Source organism: Labrus bergylta, chromosome 17, assembly GCF_963930695.1.
Source record: "Labrus bergylta chromosome 17, fLabBer1.1, whole genome shotgun sequence".
NCBI classification, from domain to species: domain Eukaryota; kingdom Metazoa; phylum Chordata; class Actinopteri; order Labriformes; family Labridae; genus Labrus; species Labrus bergylta.
Genome location: NC_089211.1, coordinates 11890843 through 11904970, shown reverse-complemented (window position 1 = coordinate 11904970; position 14128 = coordinate 11890843). Strand labels below are relative to the sequence as shown.

Here is a 14128-nt window from a genome sequence, read left to right as displayed (position 1 = left end):
AAATTAAATACAGCATGTTTACTTAATGTCTGATGATTTAGTAAGGTCGTTTTGAAATTTAGTTCAGTAGATATCTTACATATTAGACCTAATTTATATGCAATATTCTTAATCTACAGTAGACCCACACAAGCATGGCTGAACACCAAATTTAAAAGAAAAAAGTCTGAAATAAACGGCCGAAATTAATCAAAATTGCAGAATGAAGAATGAAATAGAAATATTGATTATGATTCAAGTCATTATATACTTTATTTTTTGTTTCATTTTCGTCTTTGTTGTATTGGAGAGCAGCTGAAGACATCAGAGACTTAAGTCTAGACCTTTTTGAATCACAGGAAAAACTCTTCACAAACTGGTACCCCTCAACAACTTCCTCAAAGTTCAACTTGACTTACCTTGGAAGTAATTCCTCCCCCTTTCATTTTCCTCTACTTTTCTACCTCCCTCCTTCCGCCGCCCCTCTTTCCAGTGCTTCACTCTATTCTCCAGTCTAGTGCCCTCCAATTACCTCTGTGGAGCCACTGGTTTCTTAAGATAAGTGAGGCAGCGGTGGAGATAGGGCCTCCAATCTGAAATAAAACACACCAACCGCTGTGTCTCACCTCATTGCTCTGACTGCTGGGGACTGCAGTGCTCCCACCTGCAGCATGGCTCTACAGGAAGAAGTCAAGCTGATTTATATTCTGGAGCTGTTTCATAGAGACTGCAGCCTTGAATTTACATGACATAAACAGAAACATTGTGCCATTCCCCGGCTAGACTTTCCAAGTAGAGGAAAATGAATTTCAAGTGTATGTCTATTTGGTTTTAGCTTATTTGTATTGGTGCTTCTCTTCTCCCTACTCCTCTCTTTGTCAGTACTCACTAAAACTTTATATTCATTTTCCACTGGGCTTTTAATGGCGACAGCTCAAAACCAACTCTACAGTTAAATGAAGTGAATCTAAACTTTGAAGGTCATAAATACGTTTTTTTTTCCAAAAACAGACTGACAGAAGGAAACAAAGCCGTCATGCTCAGTTTTTTGCTCCACAATCAAAACTAAGGACATTTCCCATGTGTCCTCCATTCACCTTTTCCGCTTCGTCGTCTCTCTACTTGTGTCTCGTCCAGGTGTCAGAGCGATGCGATTATGTCTATGTAAATGGGAAAGAGAAAAGAGGGAGGAGTAGGATGATGCTCAACTTCACTTACGGATTCCTGAGCGCCCAGCTGGAGATGAGCGTCTGGATGCCTCGCCTGCCCCTGAGCATTGATGTGGCCGACCCTGAGCTCAGCCAGATAAAGGGCTGGAGAGTCCCTGTTACTACTGGAAACAGAAGGTAGGGCTAAACCACTTTTAAAAATGAAACAGTCGCAGTGCTATACATTCCCTGCTACAGGCTCTGCAAGACTTATTTGGGGGCTTTTAATGCCTATTAAGGTAGTTGACAAAGCCAGAAAACAGGGAGAGAGAGAGAGTGGTGAATAACCTGCGGTAAAGGAGCCACAGGCGGCTGCCAACAACAGCATCTTTACATAGGGTGCGAGAACCAGCCACTACACCATCGGTCTCTCCATATATTCAGTTTTAAACTATTAATTGAGAACAGAGATGCAGCTCATTATAATTAACTTATTAAAAAACATGTGACACATTGTAGGTAAGTTAGTACATTTTTCAAACATTTCTGTAACCACAGACGTTAAAAACAAAGTTGGTACAAAGTCATTGTCTTTTAGAGCTCAAGTGGTAAAGAACCCTGAGTCAAGACCAAAAAGTCCCAAGCCAAGTGCAAGTCTTTAACATTTTGTTTCAAGTATAAAAAAGTTCATACTAGATGTGGATCATTTTTGTCAATGAATCTTTGATACAACATTTTTTCATTGACATGTTGCAAAGTGAGCCAGTCAACTCTACACTGTCAGAGTCTACACTAGCCCCATCCTTGTAGTGTCCTACTCAAAGCTAAAATTAAAACATTTAGAAGTTGATGCAATTACTTTTGAAACTTTTGAGTCAAAGGTATTGCACGTTGCTGCCTTTTTCCAATTACAGAATTTTGAGATAATCCATGACACTGTCTGAGACTTGTTTGCTGGTCTGAACCGCCAAAGGCACCTTTCCCTGTCACATCAATTTAAAGTTTCTCTGTTGTCAGAAAATGAAGTGTTGATTCCCTGCATCTTGTTTTTAATTATTTTTTTCCTTTTTTGATCTTGAGACCGGGGGACATATCATTCAAAGTCAAAAAAAGTTCGTACAAGTCAGGTGGATTGAGTTCACTAGCTCTGGTTGAAGGGCTTAATGTAAGAAGGTAAAAATATGATTGAATCTTTGATATCAAATGAAATGTGTTTCAAGGTGTTGTTCCCCAGTTAAAACATTAGTGGCATAGTTGATCCTGTAGCGATCATTACAATTAGAAAGCATCAGTTGTCAAATGTGCACTGAGTTAACTATAAAATAAACCATACTGCATCTTTATAAGGCTCATAAAAAAATGTTTTTGTTGAAAAAGTCTAAAAAAAGATGTGGATACAACTATCAGTCATACTGTAGAAACATCATATCTGTGTTTGCTGCAAGAGTGGGTTGCACTCTGTAGATCCCCCATAGTTGCCCTGCAGATAAAGGTTAGTAGGATTCCACTCAATACTTACAGTACAGTCATTACTTTAAACTCAATATCAGTGATGATGGCTTTCTGATGGACTGTTAGTTTTTCTTCTGTTGGCCTTCATGCACCCCAAACATTCAATACACACACATGTATGTGTACATAAACAGATGTTAGGTCAGATGTGGTGACTGAAGTGGCCGGTACCAACTCAGGAAAAAATTCTTAATTACCTGTGCCATGCATGTAGTTGTAATATTAAACATATAGTGCACATAAGATACAGAGATATAACCAAGGAATAGAGACAGGTTTTAGATGTTTAGTCTTGTTAACAAAACTTAAAGGTCACATATTATACTCCTTTCCAACCAGTTTCAGTAAGTCTCAGAGCTCCTCAAAATATGTCTGTGAAGTCCCTTGTTAAAATCCTCTCTGATCCTGTATTTTATCATGCTTATAAACTCCTCTATTTCAGCCCTGCTCACAACAGGCTGTTTCTGTGTCTACACCTTTAAATGCAAATGAGCTGTGTCTGGCTGGGGTGGTTTGGGCTTTCTTGCACCATGCTGGATTGTTTACGTTGAGAAGGCAGACTCAGAGGGCAGAACAAACACCTAGCTGTGGGAGTGTCACCCACCTAGGGGAGGGATTACTGCCCTTTGTGATGTCACAAAGGGACAATCTCCAAACGGCATGTTTAAGCACACATTTTCTGAAAAGTGGAGCAGGCAAAAGAGGGAGTGGACTTTTCTCATAATTTGGGGGTTTGTAGACAAACTAGGGACATATATTTGTGTTTGAAAAGGTTTTTTTGCATAATATGTGGCCTTTAAGTTCATTTCATTTCCTTAAGTTTTAAATAGTTGAATAGTTTTTCTGATGTTACCTGATACCTGATTTTCTCAGGTATTTTCTTTTAATATATTACATTTGGTTTCAAAGAAGTGTGAAATAAACACTTGCAACCAGAGTGTAATGAGCAGTACTGACGATAACGTATGGATGTTGATAATAAGCAGCCTGGCGACCCCAGAGTAAGCACTTACGGGTCAACAGAGAATTGATAAAACTGTTAAGTAAAAATGATTAATACGACTCATTAGTCTAATTAAAATGACAAATAAGCTATTAGAAATAATCTGGAATAGGTGCAGTCTTTTCCCTGCAGATACAGTACTGATAACCTCCATGAGTTTGAAAAAGTTGTATGCTGTCTAGTGTTAAGTAACACTCACAATATTCAAGTAGCATCCCTATCACATGCTAACTTCTCACCTTAGGCTATATAATAATGATGTTTATTTGGACTGTGACTCTTGACAGAAGGCTCCCTGCCTGCCGTGTGAAAAACATATCCAGCAGCCCTCCAGCATACCTGCAGTGCAGTGTGTGGCAGACCAGCTGTGCTTTTGATAATTATATGATTATTGCTGAGGGGTTTAAGGGTGGTTTATAGAGGCTTAACCACTATCACATTCAAATAAACCGGTCAACTGTGGAAACCTTTTTAATTTGCCTTAAATTCATTTAAAAGAAAAGGTCACTCAGTAAATGTTTTGTGCCTTTACGGCATCAGCAACAACACTGCTGCTCTCCATTTTTTTGTTTTGGCTTCATCATCTCACTTTTGTCCAAAAAGGAAAAAAAAGCATCAAGCAAAGGTTAACAGCAAATACTGTTTCTCAGATTTTCAAATTAAAGTAGGGACATTTGTAAGCTCCCAAAACCCAGTCCTGAGATTTGCAAGATTTTCCTCTATCCCTCCAAAATCGCCCTTATATGCAAGAAAAGCTAATTATTCAGTTGAAAAGTCTTCTTACAAACAGTATCCAAGGAAGAAAAAGTCTCTATAAATCATGATTAATACTTGTGGTTCAGAGTGATGAATAAGGAGAAATTAATGTCTATGATTTGCCAACAGGCCATAGTGCCATATTTCAGACATTTCTTAAAGCTTTGTTGAGAAATGCTTTTAGTTGCCATTCCAACTTGGAAATGCGGCTACAGTTTTTAGCTACAGCAGTCTTATCTTTGCATAAAGACTAGCTGCATTAGCCAGCCTGGAACCATCCAAAGAGCATGAAAGAAACAACAGTATAAGCTGGACTATTTTGGGGACATGTATTACCTTGTTTGGTGCTGTTGGTATGCACATTATGTTACCTTTTGGACAGAACAAGGCTAGCAGTTACTCCACACATCTAGTGGCTTACTGCTCCCTGACTGCAGCGTCATATTCAGTTTGAACATGTCAGCAGACATAATCTAACTCTCTCTCTCTGCAGGCACAAAACAAAATCTTGTTTCTTGATGTTATTCTCAGAAATGTTTGTAAAATGTGTGACCTATTTTGTCTCGGTACCTTTGTGTGTCAGGTCCACATGGGACAGTGACGAAGAGGAGGAGATGAGGAAGGGCAGGGGTTGCATGCTGCAGTACCAGCACTCTACACTCCGGGTGCAAACACATTTCATTGCCCAGGCCAATGCTGAGATATTGCCTGACCTGCTAACTGGGGTGGAGCCTGTTGAGTACTTCCTGGGTCCTGATTGGAAGGTAAATTTATCTTAGAATAGAATTTTTATTTTCAAAAAAAGTAACAAGAGCTAACTGGATGGAATATAAGTGTAAAATATTTGGTACAGATTCAGTATGATTATGTGAAACCTTGTTGGTCTTTTATTATTGACAGGTAGATGTGACCAATCTTGTTCGCAATTCTGTAAAAGTGACAGACCCTGAAGTAGCCAGAGTGCAGGATGGGATTGTGCTGCAGGGAAGGGCTGTTGGCACCACTGCTGTCCAGGTGAGCCATGATGATGTGTGCGGGTGTTTGTGCTTGTGTTTGGGTGTTTTCCATTTGCAGTTTGGATGAGATTTTGTTTAACTTGTTTCAGGTGGTGTCCCCTCTGACGTCTGCAGTCCTGGCCGAGAGGATCATCACTGTGGTGGATGACAAAGTGAGTGTGACGGAGCTGGGGGTACAGTTGGTTTCTGGACTCTCTTTGTCCCTGCAGCTCAGCCCGGGGAGCAACAGGGCCATCGTCGCCACGGCAACCACGCGGGAGATGATCACGCAGCTCAAACAGGTAAGTGACTGGAAAATTGTAAAGCACAAAGCCTAAAGAGAGGTACTTTGCAGTTTGTGATGATGGTACTTGTGTCCTTTATGCCTTTTAGTTTAAAAGTAACTCATTTTGAGCCTCACAGCAAAATGTGTGAAGGGCCATTCAACAGAATGTGACAACCATTCGGTTTGAGAAAGAAAACCAAGTAATAATCAAAAAAACGAATCGTGACATGAAATGTTGTGTATAATGTAACGGTCCTTATTTCTATTATATGGAAACTCCTCATTCAAAAGGGCTTTATACAAGCTGCATGACAATCAGATTTTTGTTTCTTAAATAAGATCTTAAAGGCAGACTGCTGTCCAAGTAATCACATAGGACTTCTCTCTTGCATTTGTTGCAATGTTTATAGCACAGTTGTCAGTAAACAATAGTTCACTGGTGACATGGTTTTCCAATGCTGGAGCATTAAAAAACATTTTGCCCTCTTAACAATTTGAATGGTACAAAACTTGCCCTTTCCATCAGAGATTTGGTAACACAGAAGGCCCATAGATGTCTAAGAAGAAGGACCCTCTGCTGCAGCAGCTTTGGTGCACTGCCTTCACTCTGGATTTGACATTAGTGTTATGTGTTGTGCGTGATGCAGGAGACGCTTAGAGATCTAATTTGAGGGTTCAGAGCATCTTGAGGGAGATGCATTTGTACAAATCCAATTGGAATTGCATTTTAGACACATCCCAAAAATAGCTTTGATCAGATTTGGGAAACAATGCTTTTTTTTTTTTTTTTTGCTATCCAGACTTTTTTTAATCAGATTTTATATAATCTGGATTTTCCAAAAATGGTATTTTGGTTGGTATAACCAGGAATTTCCCCCCATATCTCACACCTCTGAAACACCGATCCATCTCCGCAAGGCCACCTGTCAGTGTCAGACTCACAGACTAGATTGAATCAGAGCTTACATAAGAGAAAAAACACAAATCCTTAATTCTGATTGCTCTATCCCGTGATAACGTATCAAAGATAAGACCTCCTGTGGTGTGCTAAGCTGTATCTATTCTACGGTTAAGTGATTCTTTTTTGCCTCACCAAATAAACTTTTCCTCTCTTCTAATGAGCTGCTTTCAATACATCTGAAAATATGCATTTCCCTGGTCGTTTTATAAAGTGTTGGTCGTTAACATGCAGGGATTAAATAAATTCATTCTTAACAATCTCCTAAATATGCAATTTGGGGTGTTTTTTTTACACAATAGTTAGCAGAGAAAGGTCTCCAAAAAGTATTGTGCGAGGCCAACTACGCCAATCGGCCAGGCAGATGTCAATTAAAATGTGATAGACCTTAGCATAGGTCTGAACAACAAAATCCTGGCTTACAATATGTCATCTTAATCCTTCCTTAGAATATACATTCACAGTGTGATGTGAGATCTAAGAGGACAATGGAGTGTGATTAGTCTGACGAAATTGTTGTACCTGTAATTTCTATGCAATTAATACATTGATATCAAAACAAGCCTTTTTAATAGCCCTTGTTTTCTTATGAGAGGGCGAGAGTTTATTTCTTAGGATCATTGTGACAAGTATTAGCACAACTTTGTTGCATGCTGTGTATCTGTACTTGTGCTACAAGCAGATACAGTGTTTGGCATAGTAATCCATTCAATGAAACATTCAGTTTGATTTGTTAGGTTACATTTGATACAAATTATTAAAGGGAAGGTAGGAAGTAGCTTCAAGAGAAATGATGCAACTTGGAATAAGAATAGGGAAATAGAGGGAAATGTCAGCATCTCATAGTTGGAGATGGATTTAATTTATAATGAATCTTATTTCTGATCCTTGATTAATTTCCCATGCTTTTCATCAGCATTTCTCTTGTATCAAGTTCCCAACACAATCATTTCTACAGTGCAGCCAAGTTCTGAAACTTTACCACTTCTTATGGTGAACTCTTCTTAGCATTTTGAGATTTAAAAAAAAAGTAAATTGCTTAGAAATGAAATGTTGTAAGTGCATTTTAATAAGTATTACTGGATTGAATCTTGCTTGATGTTGTTTTTTCGATGCAAAGTTTATTTCCTAATACAGTTTGAAAAAGGCATCAGTGGTAAGCAGACAAAAATGGCAAAACTTGCAGCCCTTGGAATACGAAATCCCCTTCAGATCTATTCAATTCTGTATCCTTGGAGTAACCCAACAGTGGAATAGTTGTTGAATTAAAAAAAAATCATTTGAATGCTTAAAATATTGAGAATCTTTTTATTATTATCACGTTGCCAATCAGGTGTTAGACTTGTATTTCACCACTGGGTTCCTCTTAAAGACCTATTTTCAATGAATTCAAAGTCAAGTGGGTTAAGAAGTCTGTAAAATGTAAAACATGACACTTATCATTGAGGATAATCATAGAGGAGGTGGTTTGTGATGAAAAATGAACATGTTGTTATTCTCAAGTTTGGACTAAGAAACATTACCTCCTTTACTAAGGTGATATCAAGATCTACCTATAAACCTTTTTAAAACCTAAAGACATGATGGGGACATTTTGCATCTATCGGCATGACTTTTTATTTTTTATTTTTTTTATTAATTCTGCTGCAGTTATTGAATAGAGACACTCAGAGGGGTCAGTGATATTGATATTTCTTCAGGGCTATAGACTTTTAGAAACTGAATATGTGACATGTAATCCCACCATTTTGTATTTGCCCCCCTTCAGGTTGGGGCAAATACAAAACGTTGGTCAGAGAATGGTAGAGATGGGTCCTGTAAAGGTTTTCAAATGACCAGTATGAACATAATGTAGGCACATGATCAATGTAAGTAGCTAAAAAACACACAGCAACTGGGGGGCACCGGAAGCCTAGGTGTTAGTGCGCGCGCCCCCTTTATGTATATGCAATAGTCCTCCAAGTGGGCTGCCCGGGTTAGAATCTGACTTGTGGCTCCATGTCATTCCCCACTCTCTGTTAAATCCATTTCTGACTCTATTCACTGTTCCGTCACAAAACAAACCAAGATAATCCTTAAAAAATAACACTCAAAGCAACACAATGAAACCAAATATCCAAATCATCATCATCACATATTAAGGAAAATAAAAACGCAGTAAAACATCAAATAACCTTTAAGTTGATTGGATACATAAGTGGGGTTGCACATAAAACCTTAAAAACAACCTCATAACTCAAAAACAGAGACATTAAGTTGTGTGTCAGCTTCTTCTGCACCAGGATGCTGCTGCTTAGAGCCCAGTTAACAAGGACCACAGCAGCCCAAAACAGACGGAAACGTATCTTGTGTTAAGTAGATAACAAAAACTTTTCGACACTCAATTTCACAAGATTGGCCATAAAAGTGCAGGTTTACACAACAATTACCTGAAGGGAGTAATCACATTTGTGTTTCCTTCCTGTGCCTCTCTGTATGAGAACTTGTCGTGTTCACAGCCCTGACCATCAGCTACAGCTACCGTGCTGTGTGAGAGAGTGGGAGAGGCACACAGGGTGCCCAGATGATCAGTTTAAAAGCTCACTTGCACATTTAGCCATGGCAGCTTGCCCAGTTAAAACCAGCTCTCTGACACAGGCATGGGGCAGCAATTAGGCCTTCCACACAGCAGCTGGAGTGGCAGCTCCTGTTACCTACAGTATACTGCCACTGCTGCTGCTGCCCCTGTCAATAACAAACTATTAGAACCATGCCAGTGCAAGATGACCAGCTAATTGTGTGGCTCATGGCCCGGCTGTTAATGTTCTGCTCAGGGTGATTCATAATGAATCCTAATCCAATATATGGGTTGGGGCTATGGCCCAGTAGCTCACTTTAGCAACAGGAAGTAGGTCATTGTGTATTAATGTGATTGGAATGGCTAATACTGCTCTTAGTTTGACCTACAATGACCATGAAGTTTATTATACCCTCTTTATGCATTTTGGTTAAATTGTATTTGGTACTAATTCTGAGAATTATGACACAATTGCAACCTACTGAGTTTAATCACAAAGTGATTAGCAAAGGCAATTTAGTGTTATTAACAATCATGGGATTTTAGCTCTCACTGAAGGCATGCAGGGAATATTGATGTGCTTTTACACATTAACCTGCTTTTACACGTTAACGTTTTAATGCTCGTTTATCATAGTCTGTCCTTTTTTCACCTTTTCTTGCTTTGACCTGTCTTTGATTCTTTCCGTTCTACTTTTCTTTTCTTCTTAAGGAGGCAGTGGTCAGCTGCTGGATTCAGTTCAGCGATGGTACTGTCGCCCCTCTGGACCTATTTGACCGTAGTATCTACTCTCTGACAGTCTCTACCCCAGATGAAGCAGTGGCCACAGTCCGCCGCACTCCCCAGTCCACGTTTGTAGTTGCACAAGGGGAAGGTGATGGCCAAGGGGCAGTGGTGAGAGTGGAGTTGAGGATCTGTGAGGAATGCCAGAAGTCCAAGCGAAAGAGCAAGTTGGCAGTGGGCAGTGGACTCTTCAGGATCAACTTCCAGAGTGGCGGCAGAGTCGTAGCTCCAGGAGGCGTTGGAGGAAGTAGAAATGGGATCGGAATGGATGGAAACAAAGGTTTTAATGACGGTGCATCAGAAATGATTGGTGAGCTTAAAACAACAGTGACGTCACAGCGTGCAATCACCGGAATAGATCAGTGGTTGTTCAGAAGCACAGCACCTGCTCAGCAAGGAACCAGCCTGGTGGAATTGACCACATCAACCACAGTTTCAACAAGAAATATGCAACCACATGTTGTGTGGATGGGAACTACAACCAGAGCTACAAGAAGTTCCACATTTGCTGTCAATCCCTCAACTGCAACTACAACCAAAAACATTTTAAATACACCTCTCAGCACTTCCAGACCCATAGTTCCAACTGTGGGATTAGTCAGTAAAGGAGAAGGGCAGAAGAAAAGCTTTGGAAACATGCTCGACAACCCCAATTCACCCACCAACAAAGACATCCCAAAAGCAGACAGGACACCCAAGAAGGAACCTCCTCCTAAACCAAGAAGTCCGAAAGTTATTGAGAGTGACTTGATTAAGACATTCAAAGCCATGTCGGACTTGGAAATCTGCTTATACGCTCTGGTTGGGGTCTCCTGTATAGCTATCTTAGCGTTTCTGCTCAACTGTCTTTCATATAACCTCTGTTTCCGCAACAATAAAACACCTATCCAGGCAGGTCTGATACCCCTTGGAGTCCCAAAGGATCACAAGCACGACTGGGTTTGGCTGGGGACTACCAATCAAGCTAACCCCCACCCTCCATGCGCCCCAGCTCAAGTGTCCACGCTTCAACGTGAGCCACATCATCCTCTGGAGCCGCGTCATTCTGTTGACTCCATTGGCCACACACACGCCCTGCCTACTGTGATCACTACCAGTGTCCCCGAACGAACTGCAACCCTTGGCCGCAGCAGGTCAAGCTCTCAGCAGCAGTTCCAGAAAAAAGCGATAGACCCCATGGTGAACCGCTCGGCCACCTTGTTGGCTAGACCCCATCGCTGCGAGCCGCTTCATTCCCCAACCAGTAAGCGCAACCAAGTCCAGTTCACCACTTTCACCACCCTGGACATCAAGCACTTGGCTGCACTGAAGAAGAACGGTGTGGACTTAAACTGGGCCAGCCAGCAGGCCCAGCAAACTCCGGCCCCAGTGGAGCCCCATACACCTTTGCCTGACATGCCTTGGCCTGTAGTCAAACCTCTTGGAGAGCCTCAGTGAGCTCATTGGAGTATTTGAGAAAGAGATAGAGCAAACTAGTGTACATACACATCATTTAATGGCAAAGAATGTCTAAAGAAAAAGATTTTTTTTATAAAATATAAATTACTTTTATTCATTGATTTCAAATTGAGGACATTTTCTATTAAATAAGTTGCTTGGTTGAAGCTTGTAAATAAAAAAATGTTATGCTGTACCAATCAAGGGAAACATAAAAGCTACATCCTTGTGTATGTGATGTTGTAAATAGACATATATCTATACTATAACTTATTTCTACATTTCTAACTCTTAAAACAAATAGATTTTCATAACCTTTAACTTTTGTACTATTCCTCAGCACCCGTAGGAACGGCTCCAGATATTTCTAGTTGTCAGGGTACAATGCAGTACATGAGGGATTATTTCGTGCAGGTAATTCTATTCTTTTTTCCAGCCTTTTGTACCCTTTTTCTACGATTCCTCCCGAGATTACCTGGGGAGTCTGTGCAATTTGTCAGAGAAACATGCAACATTTATTACTTGTACGTTTTTTTGTGGAGTGATCTGTCAAACTCGGGCTCACTGGATATGTATTCATAACAAATGCGCGCTATGCAAATATAGTCTGTGCAGAGTTCAGCCTGTGCAAGTGGACATTGTTTCTGAATTCTTTTAACAAAGTTACCTTGGGCGTCAGGCTTCTCCTGGGGGCTCTGTTCTACAATCTGTAACAAATGTCTAATCTTAGTCTCTTGACACAGAGCAATACATATTCAGCTCCAAGACTTTTCATGTGTGAATGAAACAGGATGAAGCCTTTTCTCTGTTACATTTTTAAACCAAAATGTGTATTTCCTTTGAAATTCTTACAATAAAGAATTAATGGATAACGTTGTTATTGTTGCAATTCAGTGTAATTCAATGATTGTCTTTGGGCCTTGAAACAGTGAAGTACCCATTCATATGAAAGCAGCACAGTGAATGGGTTGGATTAAAGGCTAAAGCTCTGCTAGATCTCAGGGGGATTTAATTATGTTTAATCACTATTCAATGTGATTTAAGGCTGATGTCATTCAGCGAAATATCAAACAGGCATTATTGAATTGTCTGCCAATATTCGGAAGCTAAGCTCGAGCAGGAAATGACTATTATACAGAGAGGGGAGATAGAAAGAGACGGTATCCCAAGAGAATTACAAGCATTTTTTTTTAATCAATGTTCAAGGCTAGCATATGATAACTCATGCCTCATTTGTTTGTGTTTCTTCTTCTCCATCCCCCTGCCTGTGTCTCTAAGGTGACCTCAGCTACACCTCTCAAAATTACATTCTAGGAGCTGTGATGTAGCTTAAAGAAACCCAGGTAATCTGATGCTCTGCACCTCAGGAATTGGCAGCTGTGGATATGAAGGCGAGCCTCGTCAATCCCCTTGCTGCACAACAGCATCAGGTGGATTGAGAGGTTTGATAAAAAGCTATTTTAATAACCTTTCTTTCAAATTCTCTACCTACGGGGGGGGGGGGGGGGGGGGGGGGGGGGGGGGGAACGAGAGTTTGTTTTTTTTCGTATGCGTGTAAATTCTTTGCTCTTTCAGGTCGATTTATCTGTCCAGAAGCAGCAGAAAAAGTAAACAAACTGCCCTCGGAGATAAGCAGGGATTCAAAGCTGTCTCTGTGGTACATCATGGCAACAGCATCTATTGAGGCCCGCTCTATCATTCAGGACCACAAAATGCTGAACTCAAAAGTTCTGACTGTACTGATTTAAATATAAAAGCTTCACAGTTTGACTACAAAAAGTAACAAAATATGTTCTCTATGTGCTTTCCCACTGATATCATAAAGCCTTTCTGATTCTTCCAGAATGTTTACTTCACTCCGGTTCATCTATTGATCTCCCACCTTAAAAAAAAAACAAAAAAGTTTTACACAACTATGCGAGCTTTGGACAAACAGGAAGTTTGGTTTGAGTGGTTTGGAAACAGCATATTGAGGAATTTGTCCAACTAAATGATTTCTGGTAATAATGCACTGTAATACATGACCACAGACAACACAGCGAGGGCTACTGTGCATGGAGTGAAGTCTGTATGTCATGCACAGCGTGATAATGTCTTACAAACAACAAGATGGATAGAGGCCGTCAGTATTATTACAGAAGATCTCTAATCTAGAGCATCAGCTTCCCTATTGACAGATTTAAGGGATTGGGGTCATTGTGTGGAAGGATTATTGTGCATTAGTGGACCCTCTCTATTGCGCGCTCCTGATAAAGTAGGCCAAAAGAGACAAGGTCACTTATTTCGCACAGCTTTTCCCCCACAGGTTAACAAATGGCCACAGATGGAGACAGGTGTTTGTTGAAAGGTGTGGTTGCAAATGGATAAAAACGTGCATGTGAAAATGGACTGTAGACGAGGTGCTACATGCAGCTTTTATGTGGTCTGTTTAACTGAATGGTGAAACCCCCCCCCCAAAAAAAGAGTACCATAATGGGATTTTTAAAAGACTCCATGAAGCAGATAAGCAAGCACAGACAGACAATTGACAGCAGACACAAGGAGAAGTCGTGAGAAGAATTCAGAGATGAGAGATCTCACAGTTGGAAGGGTGCTCAGACTCTATGGCAGCTCATTAAGACCAAGTACCTTGTGCTTCACCGCAACACTCATTGCTGTCATTGCTTGTCAGCACAGCGTACGCGGCTGATGTGAATCGCGAGATAATGTCAAGG

At 40.4% G+C, this 14128-nt stretch overlaps 1 protein-coding gene across 1 annotated transcript in view; it reads left to right on the top strand.

Moving 5' to 3' along the window:
- Window positions 1–12286, top strand: part of LOC109987098 (transmembrane protein 132D-like) — a 35327-nt gene extending 23041 nt beyond the window's left edge. Inside the window, exons 6-10 of the mRNA XM_020638066.3 lie at window positions 1117–1325; window positions 4982–5162; window positions 5299–5412; window positions 5504–5695; window positions 9906–12286. Coding sequence (XP_020493722.2) covers window positions 1117–1325; window positions 4982–5162; window positions 5299–5412; window positions 5504–5695; window positions 9906–11414 — 2205 coding nt within the window. The 3' untranslated portion in view covers window positions 11415–12286. The remainder of the gene's footprint in view (window positions 1–1116; window positions 1326–4981; window positions 5163–5298; window positions 5413–5503; window positions 5696–9905) is intronic.
- The last annotated feature ends 1842 nt before the right edge of the window (window positions 12287–14128 follow it).